The following is a 17479-nucleotide window of genomic DNA, read 5'->3' on the forward strand; positions in this document are numbered from 1 at the left end:
CCCTGCTTTGTGTCGGTCATTGTCTAGCAGGAATCTGGGGAATTCCTTTCAGACATCTTGGGGGGGGGAATGTGTTAAGTAACAATAGTCTGGAATGTGTATAGGGGTTGGACATGTTGGGGGTACCCCTCGGTCTCATTTCTTGCTGGGTATATTCAACTGACAAACTAGAAACAGGTGATTAACTCTCCAACACTGTTTTTTTTAATTAAGGCGTAATTGTAGACATTTTCATCTGCCAAGCAGACCACATCTCTTCGAGACAACTTTAATATGAAGCAAACTATGGGACAGAGAGAACCCCCCCCCGCCTTTGCGTTGGTCATTGTTATCTCGGGAATTCTTTTCAGACATCTACGGGGGATGTGTTAAGTGACAATAGACTGGAGCGTGTATAGGGATTGGACTTGTTGGGGGGGGGGAAGTACCCCTCTGTCCCATTTTGTGCCTGGTATAACAACTTTCCATAACAATTTCGTTGGTTGGTCATAGTCTTCTTTCAAGTCGTACTTTGTTTCCCCGCCACCCTCATCACTTGGTGAGATCGCAAAACTTTGGGCTTTGGTTGCAATGTAGGCCTAGGTATTTTGGAAAGAACAATTTGCCATCAGAACCCAGTGGTCAGGAAAAAATGCATTCAACAGTCGCAATATCTTTCTTGTGGCTGTCTGTATACCTGCAAGCTGGGTGTGTGTGGCCTATTAAATGGCACACTATAGAATTCTGCACAAACGATTTGTGTATGGTTATGCAAATCAGTCCTCTATCTCACATCTGCTCTAGCCCGACTAGTGTGGCACGGACTGTCACTCCCGCGCGATCGGGAGTGAGAGTCCGTACCACACCAGTGGGGCTAGATCTGCTCTAGTTTGTCAGTGATGAAAACTGGGAATATTCAACTGCATTTAACTGGAAAACTTTCATTCAGCCACTTTAAAACAAAAGATTCCTTGATCAATCTATTTTCTGATTTCACGAGAATGATTCAAATCAATCAGTACACTGTATTCAAGTAGTTAAATTGATTACGCAATGGTACAATTTCTATAATTTCCCTCCCCTCCACAAAAAGTTGCCTGACTCCCCATAATTTACTTGCTGTTCTATGTAGAATTCAACCTAATGAAGAAATGCACACAACACAACAAAAATTGCAAAAGTTCTGAATAAATTTATTAGCAATTCTACTGCTGGACATGAATGCTACTTTTTTGAAGCTCCGCCATCATTTAGTGAATGTGTCTCTAGCACCTATAAGAGAATACTTTATATTTCAGAAGGTATCAATAGTAATGCATAGAGGAAAGTAGCTTGTTTTCTGAAAACTTGTTCAAGGCACAAGAAGGAAAGAAGGAAATCAAAATCTGCAATCACCATTTGATTCGGAAAACATTACTCAAAACTTCAAAAGTAGATTTAAAATGACACAAAAAATCATGTTAAGGTCAATCGACTTGGAATGCTGTCTATTAAGTAGTAGAACAATTACTTTCTGCTTAACTAAAAAACAATCAAAATCACATGTCACCGAGTACGCTTTTAGAAACGCAGCCATGCTAGTCCTTGACGTAATGCCCAATTAAGTCTAGAGTCCCATGTTGGAATACCAATCTCTTTTAAGTACTGTTTGGACAGATGCATTGATCTGGCCACAAATCCAGGGCTTTTTCAGCTTCCCGACAACAATTCCAACACAAAGAGAAGTCATCCACCCACAACGGTTGACTTTTTCCTGGTCAAATATGGTACTGATACGAACTGTTAGATTTTGCAGTGTCTCTCCTGAAATCGTACAAATGACCCAATCACTCTGTAAATGCTCAGATAAAAAAAGTTCCTTCAAAGCAAGTCTTTGCTTGTTGCTGCAGCTAAATAGGAATGCATAAACAATTTATAATAACAATAAAACGGCAGAATCACAAATATGAATGCAGGAAATATAGTTAACAAACTTTTCAGTTTATGAAAGGTGACAAAATGGCAACTTACAGCTAATGATCAGATTGATAGAATGGAACAAATTTCACTTATGCTTGTCTTGACAGAAATGAAATGACACACAGCCTTTACACACTTGTACATGTACTCATGTCTCTCGTCTGAGGCTGATTTGACCAAACTCTCTCAATGAGACAAAATGATTTTCTCACAGATTTTCCACTCAACTTAAACATAATGTTACTACATTTCCCGAACACGGTACATCTTAAGTCCACTTCATCTAAGTGAAAAAAGTTACAAATACTAATTACACGGGAATTCACTTACATAAACTGAAATGTTTGCAAGTTTCTATCAGTTTCATCCAATACCTGTACTCAAAGATCTGATTAACCCCCAGCTCAGAAATTTCCAGAAAGCAGAATGTATACTACACGTATTTGTCATACAAGCAACTTATACAAAACTTTAAGACTCAAAGTACATAAATACAGTATAAGATGGGAGTATAATTATATTGCTATGTTAGAATTCTACAGTACATGTACATTTACTTGGCAAAAGTGGCAGAAATCATATACAAGTTTTTCACACAGTGGTAGCAAGGCACCTCAATCTGGAGACAATTCGGAGCAAAACACACGACTTAAAAACCCTTTTTCCCGATACAAGTTGACACAAATTAACTTAACTGATATCACAACATCTCATCAAAATACAAATCAAAACCTTGTGGAAGTGGAATACTAAGTAAAATGTACATGTGAACATGTTGCCAAAGTTAATACAACCCCTCTTAAAACCAAGTTACATCCAGCTACTGAGTGGATGTAACCTTGTCAGCTTTCTTGCACTGGTTTTATTTGACAGCGTTTTGACTGGAAGGTATGCATACATTTGCAGCTTTACTCTCGTCCTCACTGGCAGTTTAATTGTTTTGGCACATCACATCAGGTTTGGTTTCAGTGATAAATCAAGTTCAATCAATTAAGCAGCTGCCAGAAATGTGTGATGAAAATTATAATAACAACAGTCTGAGTTGCCAAGAATTCACTGATAACTAATTTCATGATTCTGATCACTTGCAGCAAAAATAAAAAACACTGCTGGAAAAATAGAAGAGCTTTTTAACGCTTCATATTTCAATTTTTCACTTCACTCTTTATGTTGCTTAAAACAATGATCATACATTACTTCTTTTCTTATCTGGCTTTTAAAAAGTGACACAAAACTAGACAAGTGTAGTTTCTCATGCATGTACTTTTCAATTACAAAACCTCTCAATCTATATACGTGTATATACATGGGCAGTGTCGATATCCCCAACCACACACTATGAAGTAATGATCATACATGTAATTACAACAGTTACCAACTGTCACAGTCAAGTTGCTAGGATACAGTGATAAGGTTTCTCATCATTCACAGATCCCATAGAAGTCAATGCCACCACCTCCCTCTTGCCTCCTCTGTACAAGATCCTCCTCAATCAATAGTCATAGAGTTTGGTGCATATAGTCCATGGCGTGCCATGGTTACAAATGATTTGCCTGGGTCTCTTTGAAAACCTCCGAGATGCTATAGGACAGTGCTGCTTATTCTCAAGTCCACAAAAACTTGCAACTGGACTTGATGGGTTCAAAGGTCTGCATTCCTGAATTGGTTTCAAGCAGCGCAATATCGTCATTCATCAAGTATTCAATAAAAGTTCCAAGATTTACCAGAGTGAGAAATTCCACATTCTGTAGTGTTTAATCAGAGCAGACAGATTTCACAGATGACAAGGCGAAGGTTCCTTGTGTGCCATGCTCCTCCCTCCCTCCGGGTGGGGATCCCCCTGGGTGGGGATTGTGGAGACTCAGAAATACTGGATATCAGTTTATGAGGATTATTTCACTGACCACAGAAGGGTGAAAAGTCGTAAATGAGAGTCAAAGGAACAGGCAGAATGTGTTCAGTCAGAGGCTGGTAGATGATTTGAACTCAATCCATAGAGGAGACAGAAAGAAGCAGCAACACACAGGGGCATGGTCAAGGAAAGATGTTGCTGATGAGGCCTACCACTCTACAAATGCACAGACACATCACAGGATCACAGAGCCCTTTGCCGAGTATAAAACCTTCTACCATGAATTGATAAAAGGAGGCAGTCATGGAAAGATGTTGCTGACAAGTCACTTTGCTTACAGCACTAATGCAAGAAAAGATCCTGCCATTTGAAGAGTTCTGACAAATTGCCCATCACAGCCACACAGGCAGGTGTACACTGCACTTCAAACTGTCACCTGTCAATGTAATTACATCAACTTCTATGAGAAAGAAACTCCAGAATTCCTGAATGTTTTCAAAGCTGATACGATTGATAAGGAAGGAGTGTAACTGAAATGTATTGATCTGCCAGGGACTTTATTCTGATTGGTTGTAACTGGGTCAAACTGCAGGTTTGCTATCAAAATGCCCACATCAGTGAGATCTTCTCAAGCACTGTTAATGTACATCACAGGCTCTTTGCTTCAAGTTTACTGTAGTGTTAACTCACAAAGTATTCAACCACTTTGGAAGTAACAGTGTCAAAAATCATTTCTTTTACATTTTCAAAGGCATCATACACAATTTGTTCAAACTGCATTAAGAATTTCATTCAAAATATTACAACCAAATGATTTGATTCACCTTTTTGATACTGATAACAGGAAGAAGTGTCATGATCTGAAATTCACAAGGAATCAACAGTGAACCCAAAGAATTAAGGTCAATGTAATGACCACCAGAAATACAAACAACTTCAAAATTACCGGGTAACTTTGAACATCCAGTGATCTTCGAACAATTCAGTGATCAAAAAGGTGAATCAAATTATTTGGAAGCAATAGAAATCACCAATAATTGACTTCAATGTTGGTCTCTGCCAATAATTCTTTGATATGCCTTTTCTCTTTCTCTGTCACCTCACGGTCCCCGAGCTCCAGATACTTGAGGGCCTTGAACTTCTTTAACTCTGCACAAAACAATGCTGCTACACCACCCAGGTCATTCTCAGTAAGATTTAATCTAACTAGTTTGGGTAGACCCCTGAGTGACTCAGCAACATGTACCATGTCTTGTCCATTCAATTTGCAGCCACTCAAGTCCAGGTCCCGCAGTGCCTTGCACTGCCCCAGCTGCTTGCCCCATGACACTGCTGCGATACCCAGATCATTTTTATTAAGCCTCAATGTAACCAAGTATGGTAGACCCCTGAGTGACTCAGCAACATGTACCATGTCCTGTCCATTCAATGAGCAGTCACTCAAGTTCAGGTCCTCCAGTGCCTTGCACTGCCTCAACTGCTTGCCCCATGACACTGCTGTACCACCCAGGTTGTTACCAGAAAGATTCAAAGCAACCAAGTTGGGTAGACCAGTGAGTGACTCAGCAACATGTACCATGTCCTGTCCATTCAAGAAGCACAACCTCAAGCCCAGCTTCCGCAATGCCTTGCACTGCCTCAACCGCTTGCCCCATGACACTGCTGTACCACCCAGCCTACAACCAGACAGTTCCAATGTAACCAACTTGGGTAGACCACTGAACGCCTCTACAATATGTGATACATGTACAGAATCCAAACTAATAATCACCCTCTTGACATCAGCAAGGTATGCCCTGCCACTGTCCCTTGTCTCCTTAGCAATACGCTGCACAAAGTATCTCACTGAGTTTCCACTATCATCGTTAAGATTGTGTATGGCAATGTGATCAGTCAGAAATGAATGTATGAATTCTTCAGGAGGCAAACATTTGCACTGACCTTCAAAGTAACAGTGAAGTGCCAACTGACCCACCTCACTGTTAAATGACAGATCCTTCTGATGCCTCTCCTGAAATACCTTCAGTATCTCTAATGTACATGCCTCATTGTCACCACAACAAAAGCGCAGAAGATATCCAAAAGCTAATGGGTCCTTTGACATGATTTCATTCACAGTACCATGAAACGTCTTTGTGTCTGCTTTAGATATGCTTTGCAAGTATACAGCAGCAGAAAATTCCTGGAATGTCTTGTGAATGAACTGCACAATGCTGTGGGGCTCTAGGCTCTTACAGACTCTTTGTCTGGTAACAAAACCAACTTTTAGAGCTGTGTCAAGCACACTCTGCTCAAAGCCACTTTCTTGAAAAGTCAGTTCTTGATCTGGGGAGAGAAGACCACGTAAGCTAACCTGGCCAAGGGCAATCACAACTCTGGACATTTCCTCTTTTGAAATATCCTTTCTTTTGCCAATATATTTAATTGCTCTCTGATACAACTGTGACATTGTTTCTGGGAGTGTGGAATCTTCTCTCCACAGTAAACACATCAAAAGAAGCAGCATCGGACTCTCTGCCAAAGTGGACAGGTTCTCAGAGGATTCAATGCTTTCTAGAAGCCCCTTAGCCTTGTCAGGATCATCAGAGTAAAATTTCTCCACATAATCTGTCATGTCTTTTTTGTTGAACCCCAGTACCCAGACATGTGTGAACGGTTCTTGAACCAGTTCCTTTGATACCAATCTGTCAAAGTGTGAGGGACGGGTGCTGACAAGTACAGTGCAGCTTCTATACAACTTTCTATTAAGGATCTTCAGTATGGAACCGAATGAAGATTTACTGAGGGAGGTGGTTTTCAACTCATCAAAGCCATCCAAAAGAATAAGGACTTTTTTTTTGCCAGGATCCTTCTCGATATATGACCTCAAATCAGCTTTCTCTATGCTTTTAATGGTGTCTTCAACTAAGAGTTGGTCAAAAACTGCATCAATGAGGTCTGATGCCTGCTCCAAGTAACACAATTTCAAAAGGAAGACCAGTTCATACTTCTGTAGTACCTGACTACAGCCTGTTGCCCAATCATGTGCAATCTTGGCAAACAGGATGGTTTTTCCTACTCCAGCCAAACCGCTGAATACAGCAATTTTGATCAGTTCCCCTGTTTCTGTTTTGAGGACAAAAATATCCTCATAAGAAACCAATTCTTGCTTCACTGGTTTTGATTTACTCTGAGGGGATTTTAATCTAGGCATCACTTTCTCTTCTTCTTGAACTTTTTCTAACCCTGACTTTATGTAGATTTTCAAGATGTGTTTCTTGTGCTCTTCAAGCCATGGGTTCAGCTGTACATAGCTACCTGTGGTTCTGTAGTGTTCCTTCAGTGCATCTTTACACTTAGCAGCAGCAGCTTGAGATTGGACGTAAGATGTAGAGCATTCTAGATACGGAACATGAAGAAATATGGAAACAAAGGATATTCTTTGAACTTTTAGACATCTGGTTAGGGATCTGCAAACTATTGGACCAACTTGACTAACACATAATTCTCAAATATTTCCCATGTGGGCAACAGTTCTGGTCCTAACTATGGTAACATTAATTTCACAAAAAGAGATGTTACCCATTTCATTTCTAGATGTTTGTTTCTAAACTGTTTCTAAATCTGTCCAAACTGAAAAGATTAAAGTGGAGAGCAGACTGACAGTTGTTTTTTAAATGTTGGATTTGTCATTCTAATTTTCTTTGCTATTAAGGATTTGATGAGAAAATCCTGCAAGAGTTCGACAAAAAACCTCCATTTCAAAAATCTGTGAAGAAACTTGAAAAAGTGAAACACACGACATCTAAAATTTTACAACTAAAATAAGAAACATCTCAGGGAATTTCACTGGCAGTAAAGAAACCTATGCTGAAGTCAGTCACCCTTTGAGTCAGCCGGTAAACAGCACAATAATCCACAGCTGTGTCATATTATGCACTGCACCAACTATCCCTCATCTATCAAAGGAATATCAGATTGCACTTTTGTGCTGCCCAACAACTGTGCTTCACTGTTTCATGTGCATCTTTGTGCAGTAAACCAAATGCAGTGAAGAGGACTGCACAAAAGACCCTGGGTCATTTTGTGCTGACAACTAACTGTGTACACATTGAACCTGTGCATATTTGTGTTCCATATAGAAAACACATGCAAGAGAGTGACTGTGGGCTTTTGTGCATAATTACGCTGTTTACCATAGAAGTGTTTAAAAAGTGAAAGGCTGCCAAACATAACCTCAGACAAGGTTTCAACACCATAAATGCTGTGTTAAAAACTTCTCAGACAGTACTGCGCACGACATTTAAAATTTAGGGTAACACTAATTAACAGATGTCTTGGGAAATTTCACTGGAATTACAAAAAACTTCAACTTTAAAAGTGAAATGCTGCCTAACTTCAGATGATATTTTCAAATCAGGTTTTAGCACAGACATATACATGCATAGACCATCATTCTTGCACATGAAACAATGCAAAATGTATGGGCAAACAATGGGCAAAGCGATGGAAGGCAGTGCGTTCATTGCACATTACGCGCATTGCACTTTATATTGCTTGGGTTGTTTACATGTGCTCTCAAAACATGTTAATTTTTGTACTCTTTAAAACTGGTGTCCTCTTTTCAAATGTTGCAAAGCATCGTTCAGAATCTGCATGGGCCAGATTAAATTAATAAAATCGGCTTCATGGAATGTTGTGGTTGGAATTTTTCGACTGTGTTAAAATTCCCTACACCGAGGGGTGAATTTGCCCATAGTTTTGATTTTAGACGGGTGCAAAACTGATCAGAAAATCTTCCTGTAGTTTTGAATAGGATCTGGTGGTCTATGTATTTTTTGTCTGTGAGTTTTAGCACATTTTTAGTAATTCCCATTACCTGGTGTCTGTGAGACAGCACCCGGTGTGGTTGGTTGCTGTGATGTACTGGGTTGATTCTCTGGCATGTCAAGTGATGTTTGACCAGGCTGGAGTGATGTATGTGCACCACCTTTAATCCAAATCAAATAATTCAAGAAGACAGAGACTATGAATTTTTTTATTTCATTGCATTGAGACTCACAGGACACATTCTATAAATACACGTTAGCTTTAGGGTCAAATTTCATGGTGTTGCTAAGCACAAGATTTTACGCTTAGCAAGTCTCTGAACGTTTCATGGAGACTGTTAGAAATAAGCAAAGAAAAAGGTACAGTTCAAGTAACTTAAAGGAAAAAATTTCTGAGCTTGGTGACATAATAATGGAAATCTCAATGCACACACTTGCAATTTTAGTGCCAAGCACAGGGACCATGAAATGTGTGCTGTAAAATAGAGCCTTAATGTATACAGCAACCTTCTGGAGCCCAGGAGTGGTCCACCTATGGGGATTTCACATGGGGCCAACCTGCCACATTTGATAAGTTGGGAAGAAATTATTCTTAACTGATGAAAACATCTTCAGAAATACTGATTGTGTTGTGATCTTAAAGTAAGATTTTGGTTAGCATTTACACAAGATGTGCGCATATTTCTTTAGGGATTGTTTCATCATGATTTTGAATGATTGGAAACTCGGAATGTCCTGCTCATTTTCCAGAATGGATGACTGGAAGGCTGCCACAGCATTGGCTATGCATAAAGTAAACCATTCCCGCTGATGTGTGGACATTCCTACTGGAACACTAGCGTTCCAGGGGGAACTAATCCAATGGAGGGCAAACAACACACTTACCTACAGTCTATTACAACAGGCAACTGACAAAGTCGGTATTGGTACCAGCAACAAAGCCGACGGTCGATAAAATACTCATATTGCAAATGTGTTGATGAGTGTTATGCCGAAATTAAATGTTTTTTTTGTGGGAAAACAACACATAAAACACACTCTGCTTTGGGAGGATGCCATATTTGTTGATGTTTGATACCTGCTCTGGATCATGTGACTCTCAGTGAGCCCAATCAGTCCATTAAGTCCTTAACTCCTTTCTGTGTCTAACTGATGTGGTTTTCAGAAGAGTATATAAAAATGATATTAAGTTGAAATTTTTCTTTTAAGACTTCAGGTTTTCTTCAACTGTTTGCTATTTTAATTTCAACCAGATATTTTCAACCAAAGTTAATTTTTTCACTTTCCATGGTCGTTTTCTTTTTGCTATTCCAGCTTGCCTATATATTAAACTCCAGTACTTGACAATACATGAGCATATGAATCTACATTTCTTCCAAGTTGGATTTTCACTCCACATTCCAATTTGTTGCATTTTACATCAAAGTTTAACTTTTTTTCTCATCTTGGTCCAATTCTTCATGCAGAAATGCAGAAATTAAAAAAAAAATTGTGCAATGCCCATGGCAGACACGGGATGGATACCTTGTGACTGATAGATATTGATGGGGCCTGTTGGGTTGTTGATGGGTATGTTTCCAGAGCCTGGCACATGTTGCTCTGTCTGTGGCAGCTGTTGGAAGTCTGATGTAGGTACCGGAAATGGAAGAACAAAAAGGGTCAAGGAAGGATTGTGAACCAAACTTGTGGGGTGGAAGGGAGCAGCCACAATGGTTTTCTTTAATTCCGAGGATTAGAAATTTCTAAAACCTTTCATATTGTGTTTGAGCGGTGAGGCTGAATAGGCCCACCACAAGGCTCTACAATGGATCTGTGCTAGCACCCCTATGGCCATCCGGCACTGATGCTACACCGCACCTCCGTTAGTATAAAAAACAATAGATTAGAATTTTAAATGAACTGAGGGCTCATTTAAATACCGTTTAATCTATTGTGTAGCAATGCCTGACCTCAGGAAGGAGTGCGGCAAGTAGTTAGAGTCAACAACGCCCTCTTACTATCCCCCTCCCTGATAAGGAGGGGCACTAGGCTGGTAAATTGAAAGACACACTTAAACAGGATGTCTTTTGAAACAGTTAACAGGGTGTGGGTGCTTGGTCTTTGATTGGCTAGGTTGGAGTTGAGTTGGTAAGATGGAAGAATAACGCCAATAGCTATAAGACGCTAATATGCAAAACCATAGACACAGGGAAGTGAGAAATAGAAGACAAAAGATTGAAGATATGGAACTGGGTGAGACAAAATTAATGAAATCCTATGGATAAATGCACATTGAAAAGGAACATGTCATTAAGTGTCATCTTCACGTCTATTCTGACTAAGTTCAAGGATATGCGCCAAACCTCCTAAATCCATCAAAATCCTTCGGGCGAATTTGGAGGATTGAGGGTGAATGGCAAAAGTGCATGGCTGATTGCAAAGGATGCCATGAGTGAAGGTCATGGGTTGGATCTTGTACTGTTTTTGCTTCGTTATTTTGGCTTTTGTTTTACATCAACCACACTGCTCAAGAATGCCATTGGCGCTGGCTCAACATAATGAAAAAAACTGTCAGAGGATTTTGAAGGATTGAGGCAGTTGGCACTCCTCCAAGTAACATTTTCAAGAAAATGTGGAGGAACTGGATTGAGGCTGAATGTATTTTTTTGCATGTTGAAAATCAGAAGATTTTGAAGGATTGAGGATAGTTCCTAGTAAAAAGGTCAAGGGAATTATGGTTTAGTTCTTACCTGTTTGTGAACAATACTTTTTCCAACACTTTCGAAGTACCCCTGATGAAAAAAGCAGTAAATCCAGGACAGTCATTATTACATAATATATTAATGTGGCATGTAAATGCAAGACCGTTATTGAAGAATGCAATGATTAAAAAAAACTCGATACAAACAGGACAGAGTTCTACCCCAAGCCACAGTACTTACACGCATACCATAGAATGTGCACAAGTTGAAATCCAAGTCTGAGAGACCTTTTCATGGTTGGCAATTTACACTCGTCAGCACATTTGGCTTTTGAATGTAGGATTGTAGGACAGCACAAGAAATATTTGAAGCAGCACACCTACTGGTACATCCAAACACTTTAACTGTCACAGTGCACAAACCCACAACGAACAACTACACGCATTGTGTAAGGCCAGTTATACGTACGCAAACAGAAGACTAAAGTAAAGACTGCTCCTGCATTTTTTTTTTCTGGTTGCCAATGTACGTACTTCCGTCACGGCACATCGAAAAATATATGGTTTGGAAAGCTTTAGGGTGCTCATACCAAAGTCCAAACTCTGAGGAATACGCCAGTGTAAGTAAAATTGTCGAGTCATTCTCGTTTCGGAAGATATTTGGATTCAGGGTTTGTGACAATCCTGCTGTTTGGATTTCAGGCATATAAGACTTGCCTTGAAGTAGGGCTGTGATGGCGACAGATAAGAGACATGATTGTAAAAGAGAGCCACCACGGCCCTATTTGTGGAGCTAGGTATTTCACTTACCACCTATACATGTAATTATAAAGATACCAACAGGGACCAAAATTCCTATCAGCCACTTCTCGTCTGAACGCAATCCCAATCCTGCTGAGGTAGGGGCCAGTGCTGTGGTAGATGCTGGTAAATGTTGCGCAGAGGTTATGTTTACCATGGCTGACATCACACCAGCAGTTTGTCAAACTGTAGGGAAAACTATGGTTTCAGTAACATGTACACTATGTACATTCTTCAAACAAGAAATGTGGGATGAGTAAGATTTGAAGCTTTTTCTGGTAGAAGTAGAAGGTAGAAGATAGGCCTACTAGTAGGCTTGCATGTACATGTACATGTACATGTACACCATGGAATTGGTCTCTTTTGATTCCAAATAAAGAGACTGATTCTATGGTGTACATATGTACATATTTGTAGCCTACCTCCAGTGCTTAAAGTTTCACAGAGTTGTTTGTGGACCAGGTAGAGAGGTTGTGCACCAAACAGGACTGTATCTGCACCACAAGATGTTAGCCGCTGTCAACTGCATTTAAGTACACAGGAACAAAAAAATTAAATCAATTAACTACCATTGCGTTAACATTCCACAGACTGAACCACTCGTGTGTTAAACCAAAACCATTACAACTCTGCAGTTGACTGGACACTCCACCTCAAAATTCACTAAACTGCAGCACAATGCACTTTGTACTCATGGCCAGTAAAAGCTTCTCCACCCCTCATACATTATTCATGATTCTTTTCTCCCGCCTTCTTCGCTTTGGGGAATTCCCGTTTGATTGCTCAACATCCATTACATCATAGTTTTCCCCACTCAAACAAACTGCAGGCTAGGATGCACAAAATGAGACCTTACAACAATAACCCTTCCACAAAGGCCAAACAAAAGATCGGTCATTTTTCCTGTAACACCTAGGACTACTGCTTGTATCAATAACGGACACAATTTACGAAGAACAAAGTATACATGTCTCCACTGTGAAGGTGGTCACCAAGGTTCTACACGTTCTATACACAAATCAGTTAAAGAAAACTGAATCTACATGAAATATGAACAAAGCTGAACAGAATAAGAGCCAATAAATAAAGCAAATTGTAAACTAGAGTGGCTAACTAAAGGTTAACAATGTGAGATTACATGTATGTAGTAAGTTGAAAATTAGTGTAGTGGCCAATTTTTCGCAAGTTTTTCCACAAATATGATGTATAACGGTATTGATTGCATGTGTCAAAAATCAGCCTCCGCCATTCGTGTTATATACTAGGCCTTCTGGAACGAGCTACATATGCAGTCACACGTATGGAGCTTTATGCGTAAAGCATTGTCCGCTTCATCAACCTCTCAACAAGTTTCTTTGGTGTTTGTATTACCCAGTAACACCCCCTTTGTACTTATTCTTTGTAATTCATATATTGACGAGGGAATCGTTTCTTTTATTTCAACCTTTCACATCAAACATTTTCGGAACATTGCTTCTCCCCCTTTCAGCACTGTACTTTTTGGTTATTTTCACGCTATTCAATTTCCTCATTTTGAAATATGCCGCTCCCCAAAGTTTGAAAAAAAAAATCCTGCTCTCTCTTGCTTTCTTTCCTCCACGTTCCAATTACCAGTATCTTATGATATTCCAGATATTTGGGGACTGCAGTTTGCGTGTTCTTATTACGGTATTCGATCTTTCACACGCAAGCCAACATCCCTGAGGTTTGTCAAACAATTAATGAAATTATTCTATGGTCTTTGAACTGTCAATTTCTTTTCAATTTTTAGGGGGTTAACCCATGAAATTATTCACACACACACAACAAACACCCCCCCAAGAAAAAGTTCCGAAGTTTGCGTTTAGACATTTGTCAAGTGCCAACCCCCAACTTTCTTTTAGTGAACCGGAACCACATTAGCCTTAAGCCAGTCAGTGGGCAATTCTTGCGTACTGAGAAACATGTTGAAAATGTAAAACAAAGGAGAAACTATATTCGATAAACACATTCCTTCAAAACTCTGGGAGATACCCCATCTAAACCAGGGGCCTTACTAACGTCCAAGGTTTTTAGAATATTCAGAATATCACCTTTCCTCAATAATAGGGGGCTGGTTCAGAACTGAGTAGAAGTAATTATTGAACAATTATTGAACAAAGTGGCTTTATCTTTTGCATTGAATGTTGTGTTACCATTTTACAATGGACAACATTGGGGAGAAATTTGGATTGGGGAGAAATTTGGCTTGAGTTTTGATTCTGAAGAATGTCCACAAACGCCTTGGACTTTCCACGATGGTAGTACCAAGAGTGTTGATGTACTGCCTGTACTTGTAAGACAAAAGATTCTTTCATTCCTAAATTTGACTTTTGCCTAGTTTTGGTACATATTAACGAGGAGGCGGGGCTAAGACACTTTGGAACCGCTTTACGCGTAAAGCATTGTCCGCTTCATCAACCTTTCAACAAGTTTCTTCGAAGTTTGTATTATGCAGTAACACCCGCTTTGTACTTGTTCTTTGTAATTCATCTTTTGCATAAGGAATTGTTTCTTTATTTCAACCTTTCACATCAAACATTTTTGGGGATATTGTTTCTCCTTTTTCAGCACTGTACTTTTTGGTTCTTTTCACGCGAATCAATATCCCATTTTGAAATATGCCGCTCCCCAACTTTGCAGAATTTGTACATGAATAATTACAAACACAGCCAGATACGAAAAATATTATAGATAAAGTTTGATAAGGAAAGTTCTTAATTTTATAAGCAATGTTATTGCTTGAAAAGACCAAATTTACAATCAAAGTGAAACACAAAAGCTGCAACATCACCCAAAAATTCAACCAGATTAAGCCTGTGCCAGTCATTTTCATACTAGGCCTATGACCATCATTCGATCACCGTTTCCTGGTGCGACATGTCTACTGTCTGCACGGACGTATTTTTAAAAAAAAAAATGGACTAGCAACGCCTTTGTGTGAAATGGAAGCCAACCAGCCGTCATTTTACCGAGCCGAATACAAACGTGCGAGATGGCTCGCTTCTATTGACGCCAGGGAAAATAATGGCGGGCATTGCTGGGCAAGCTTTGCATTTGGCTCGGTAAAATGGTCGCTAGTGGCATTTGAAGCAACATATGGAACGGAGAGAACCCCCCCCCAGCCTTTGTGTTGGTCATTGTTTGATCGGAATCTCAATAATTCTTTTCAGACTTCGGGGGGGGGGGGTTAGGTAACAATAGTCTAGAGTGTGCATAGGGATTGGACAAGTAAGGGGGGTACCCCTCCGTCCCATATCTTGCCTGGTATAGCTAGTGGATTCAATAGTCTCTATAAGCTGATTAAGGTATTGCGTGTCCACATTTTTTATGGACGGCCTTGACTGTCTGGGCCAATCGGGCACGTATCTGTGGCAGGCCTATGCATACATTCATAACATTTCCACAGAAAAAGCCAATCAACAATTTCGTGTGCCGGTGGGTAGTTGACAAAGGAACATTGCAGTGCCAACTGGAAAACTTGTGTTATGCAAACATAATGGTACTCTGAATATACATAAGCACAATTGGATACAGTGAGAATTTAAAATTGTTGTGCCGTGGAAATGCAGTACGTTGCATGTTCTTGGTTAATTATTATTGAATTCTCACTACGTGCTCTTCACACCCATCGCGTGATCCGGGGGCCAACGTAAGTTTACTGTAAAGTACGTGGGTAGATGTACATTTGCTAAGGGCTGGCGCCAGTGCAGCATACCTCATTACCCATTTTTCCTCGTGTTTGCTTTTTATCAGGTTTTCTTGCATGCATTCCGTACTCTGGCGCATGACATGTCATATTAAAGTCAAACATCTAAAACGAACAATTTATTTCGGTTCGAAAGTGCCACGTTCGATGATTTTTAGTTCGGTTGGGCGGTTCGGCTGCAGCACTATAACAGTGCCAACTAGAAAACTTGTGTATGCCTCCTTTTGTTTCAGTCTCATCAGAGCATTCAAATCAATCAACAAATTGACAAAGCCAACGATCAATATGAAGAGAATATTTTATGAAGTTTCAAGTTGGTCAAGATGCTCATTTTTTGCGTACACTTACTCAAACCAAGGAGGAAAAAGGAACACAACCAAAAGTTGATTCATGCTCTCTCGTGCTTTCTTTTCTCCAAGTTTAACTACCGGTATGTTACGATATTCAGGATATTTGAGGACTGAGGTTTGCGTGTTCTTATAACTTTCGCTCTTTTTTACACGCTGTCGCCATATATAGGTACGCTGCTGCCCAAGGCATGCAGAGACTCAAATTGGCAGTTTTGTAAAAATCACAGAGTGTAAGAACTAGTTGACGCAGCACGCACAAAAGTACTAAGCAACATAATACACGGGAAGCACACAACCGGCTGTATTTATTATGAAGACCTGACAGATCAAGGCATCTTTTGCCCCCCCCCCCTTTTACATCGATCTTTAAGAAAGTATTCCATACAAAGACACTGATTGAAGTCCAAGTAAAAACCGTATGAGACTGGTCTGGAAAATTTCAGTGCATACGTCAATATGTTCACTGCTAAATTTGACTTTTTGGTAAGTTTTTGGTACACATACTATTACTCTCAGATGGCTAACAATTCACTACAACTTGGTGTAGGACTAGATGGAACTCTTCCCCTAGATGGACTGGTATATATAAGCCTAACGTTAGCACTGAAGAAAGTACCAGTAAACCTTTCCTTACCTGCAGCAAAAGTTCACCCTTCACCGAATCACACACTCAACAAGCCCAACAGTTCAGGGGGTACACTTAACATGCAAATTTAATCCAAATTGTATGCCCGAAAAGGTCTCGGATTAGTCAACATGCTGAATATGATATTCCTTATAAGAAGAACATGTAATTCAGTAAAAACTAAGGAAACGGATCGGAAATTTACTAACCTTCTGCAGACTTTCAATTTCACGGCACTTTCCTGCCTATCTGCGATTTATTTCCTGGTATTGGTCACAGACCTAAATCGATCTAGAGCGAGGTGGAGCACCTTAACGAGGGGGCGGGGCTAAGACACTTTGGGACCGCTTTATGCGAAGAGCATCGTCCGCTTCACCGATCTCTCAACAAGTTTCTCCAGTGTTTGTATTCGCAGTAACACCCCCTTTGTACTTGTTCTTTTAATTCATCTTTTGACTATGGAATTGTTTCTTTATTTCAACCTTTCACATCAAACATTTTCGGGATATTGCTTCTCTCCTTTCAGCACTGTACTTTTTGTTTATTTTCACGCGATTCAATTTCCCCATTTTGAAATATGCCGCTCCTCAAACTTTGCAGATTTTGTACATGAACATAACAAACACAGCCAAATACGAAAAATATTTCGATAAAGTTTGATAAGGAAAGCACTTCACTCCATAAGCAATTTGATTGCT

At 39.8% G+C, this 17479-nt stretch overlaps 1 protein-coding gene across 2 annotated transcripts; it reads right to left on the reverse strand.

Moving 5' to 3' along the window:
• Window positions 1-1151: 1151 nt before the first annotated feature.
• Window positions 1152-17093, reverse strand: LOC110990800 (NACHT, LRR and PYD domains-containing protein 12-like). 2 transcript variants are annotated; one of them, XM_087131032.1, is made up of 7 exons: window positions 16991-17093; window positions 12502-12602; window positions 12089-12265; window positions 11328-11369; window positions 10123-10221; window positions 8649-8759; window positions 1152-7168 (listed from the first exon to the last, which is right to left on the reverse strand). In XM_087131032.1, the coding sequence occupies exons 3-7, from the start codon at window positions 12243-12245 to the stop codon at window positions 4818-4820; spliced, it is 2760 nt and encodes a 919-aa protein (XP_086987158.1). In that variant the 5' UTR covers window positions 12246-12265; window positions 12502-12602; window positions 16991-17093; the 3' UTR covers window positions 1152-4817. The 2 variants fall into 2 exon arrangements, with proteins under 2 accessions (XP_086987158.1, XP_086987159.1); XM_087131033.1 differs by lacking the exon at window positions 16991-17093 and adding an exon at window positions 16791-16975.
• Window positions 17094-17479: the final 386 nt, after the last annotated feature.

Source organism: Acanthaster planci, linkage group LG21 (genome assembly GCF_054643075.1).
Source record: "Acanthaster planci isolate LZ-2023a linkage group LG21, COTS_SCS, whole genome shotgun sequence".
In the NCBI taxonomy this organism is placed as follows: Eukaryota; Metazoa; Echinodermata; class Asteroidea; order Valvatida; family Acanthasteridae; genus Acanthaster; species Acanthaster planci.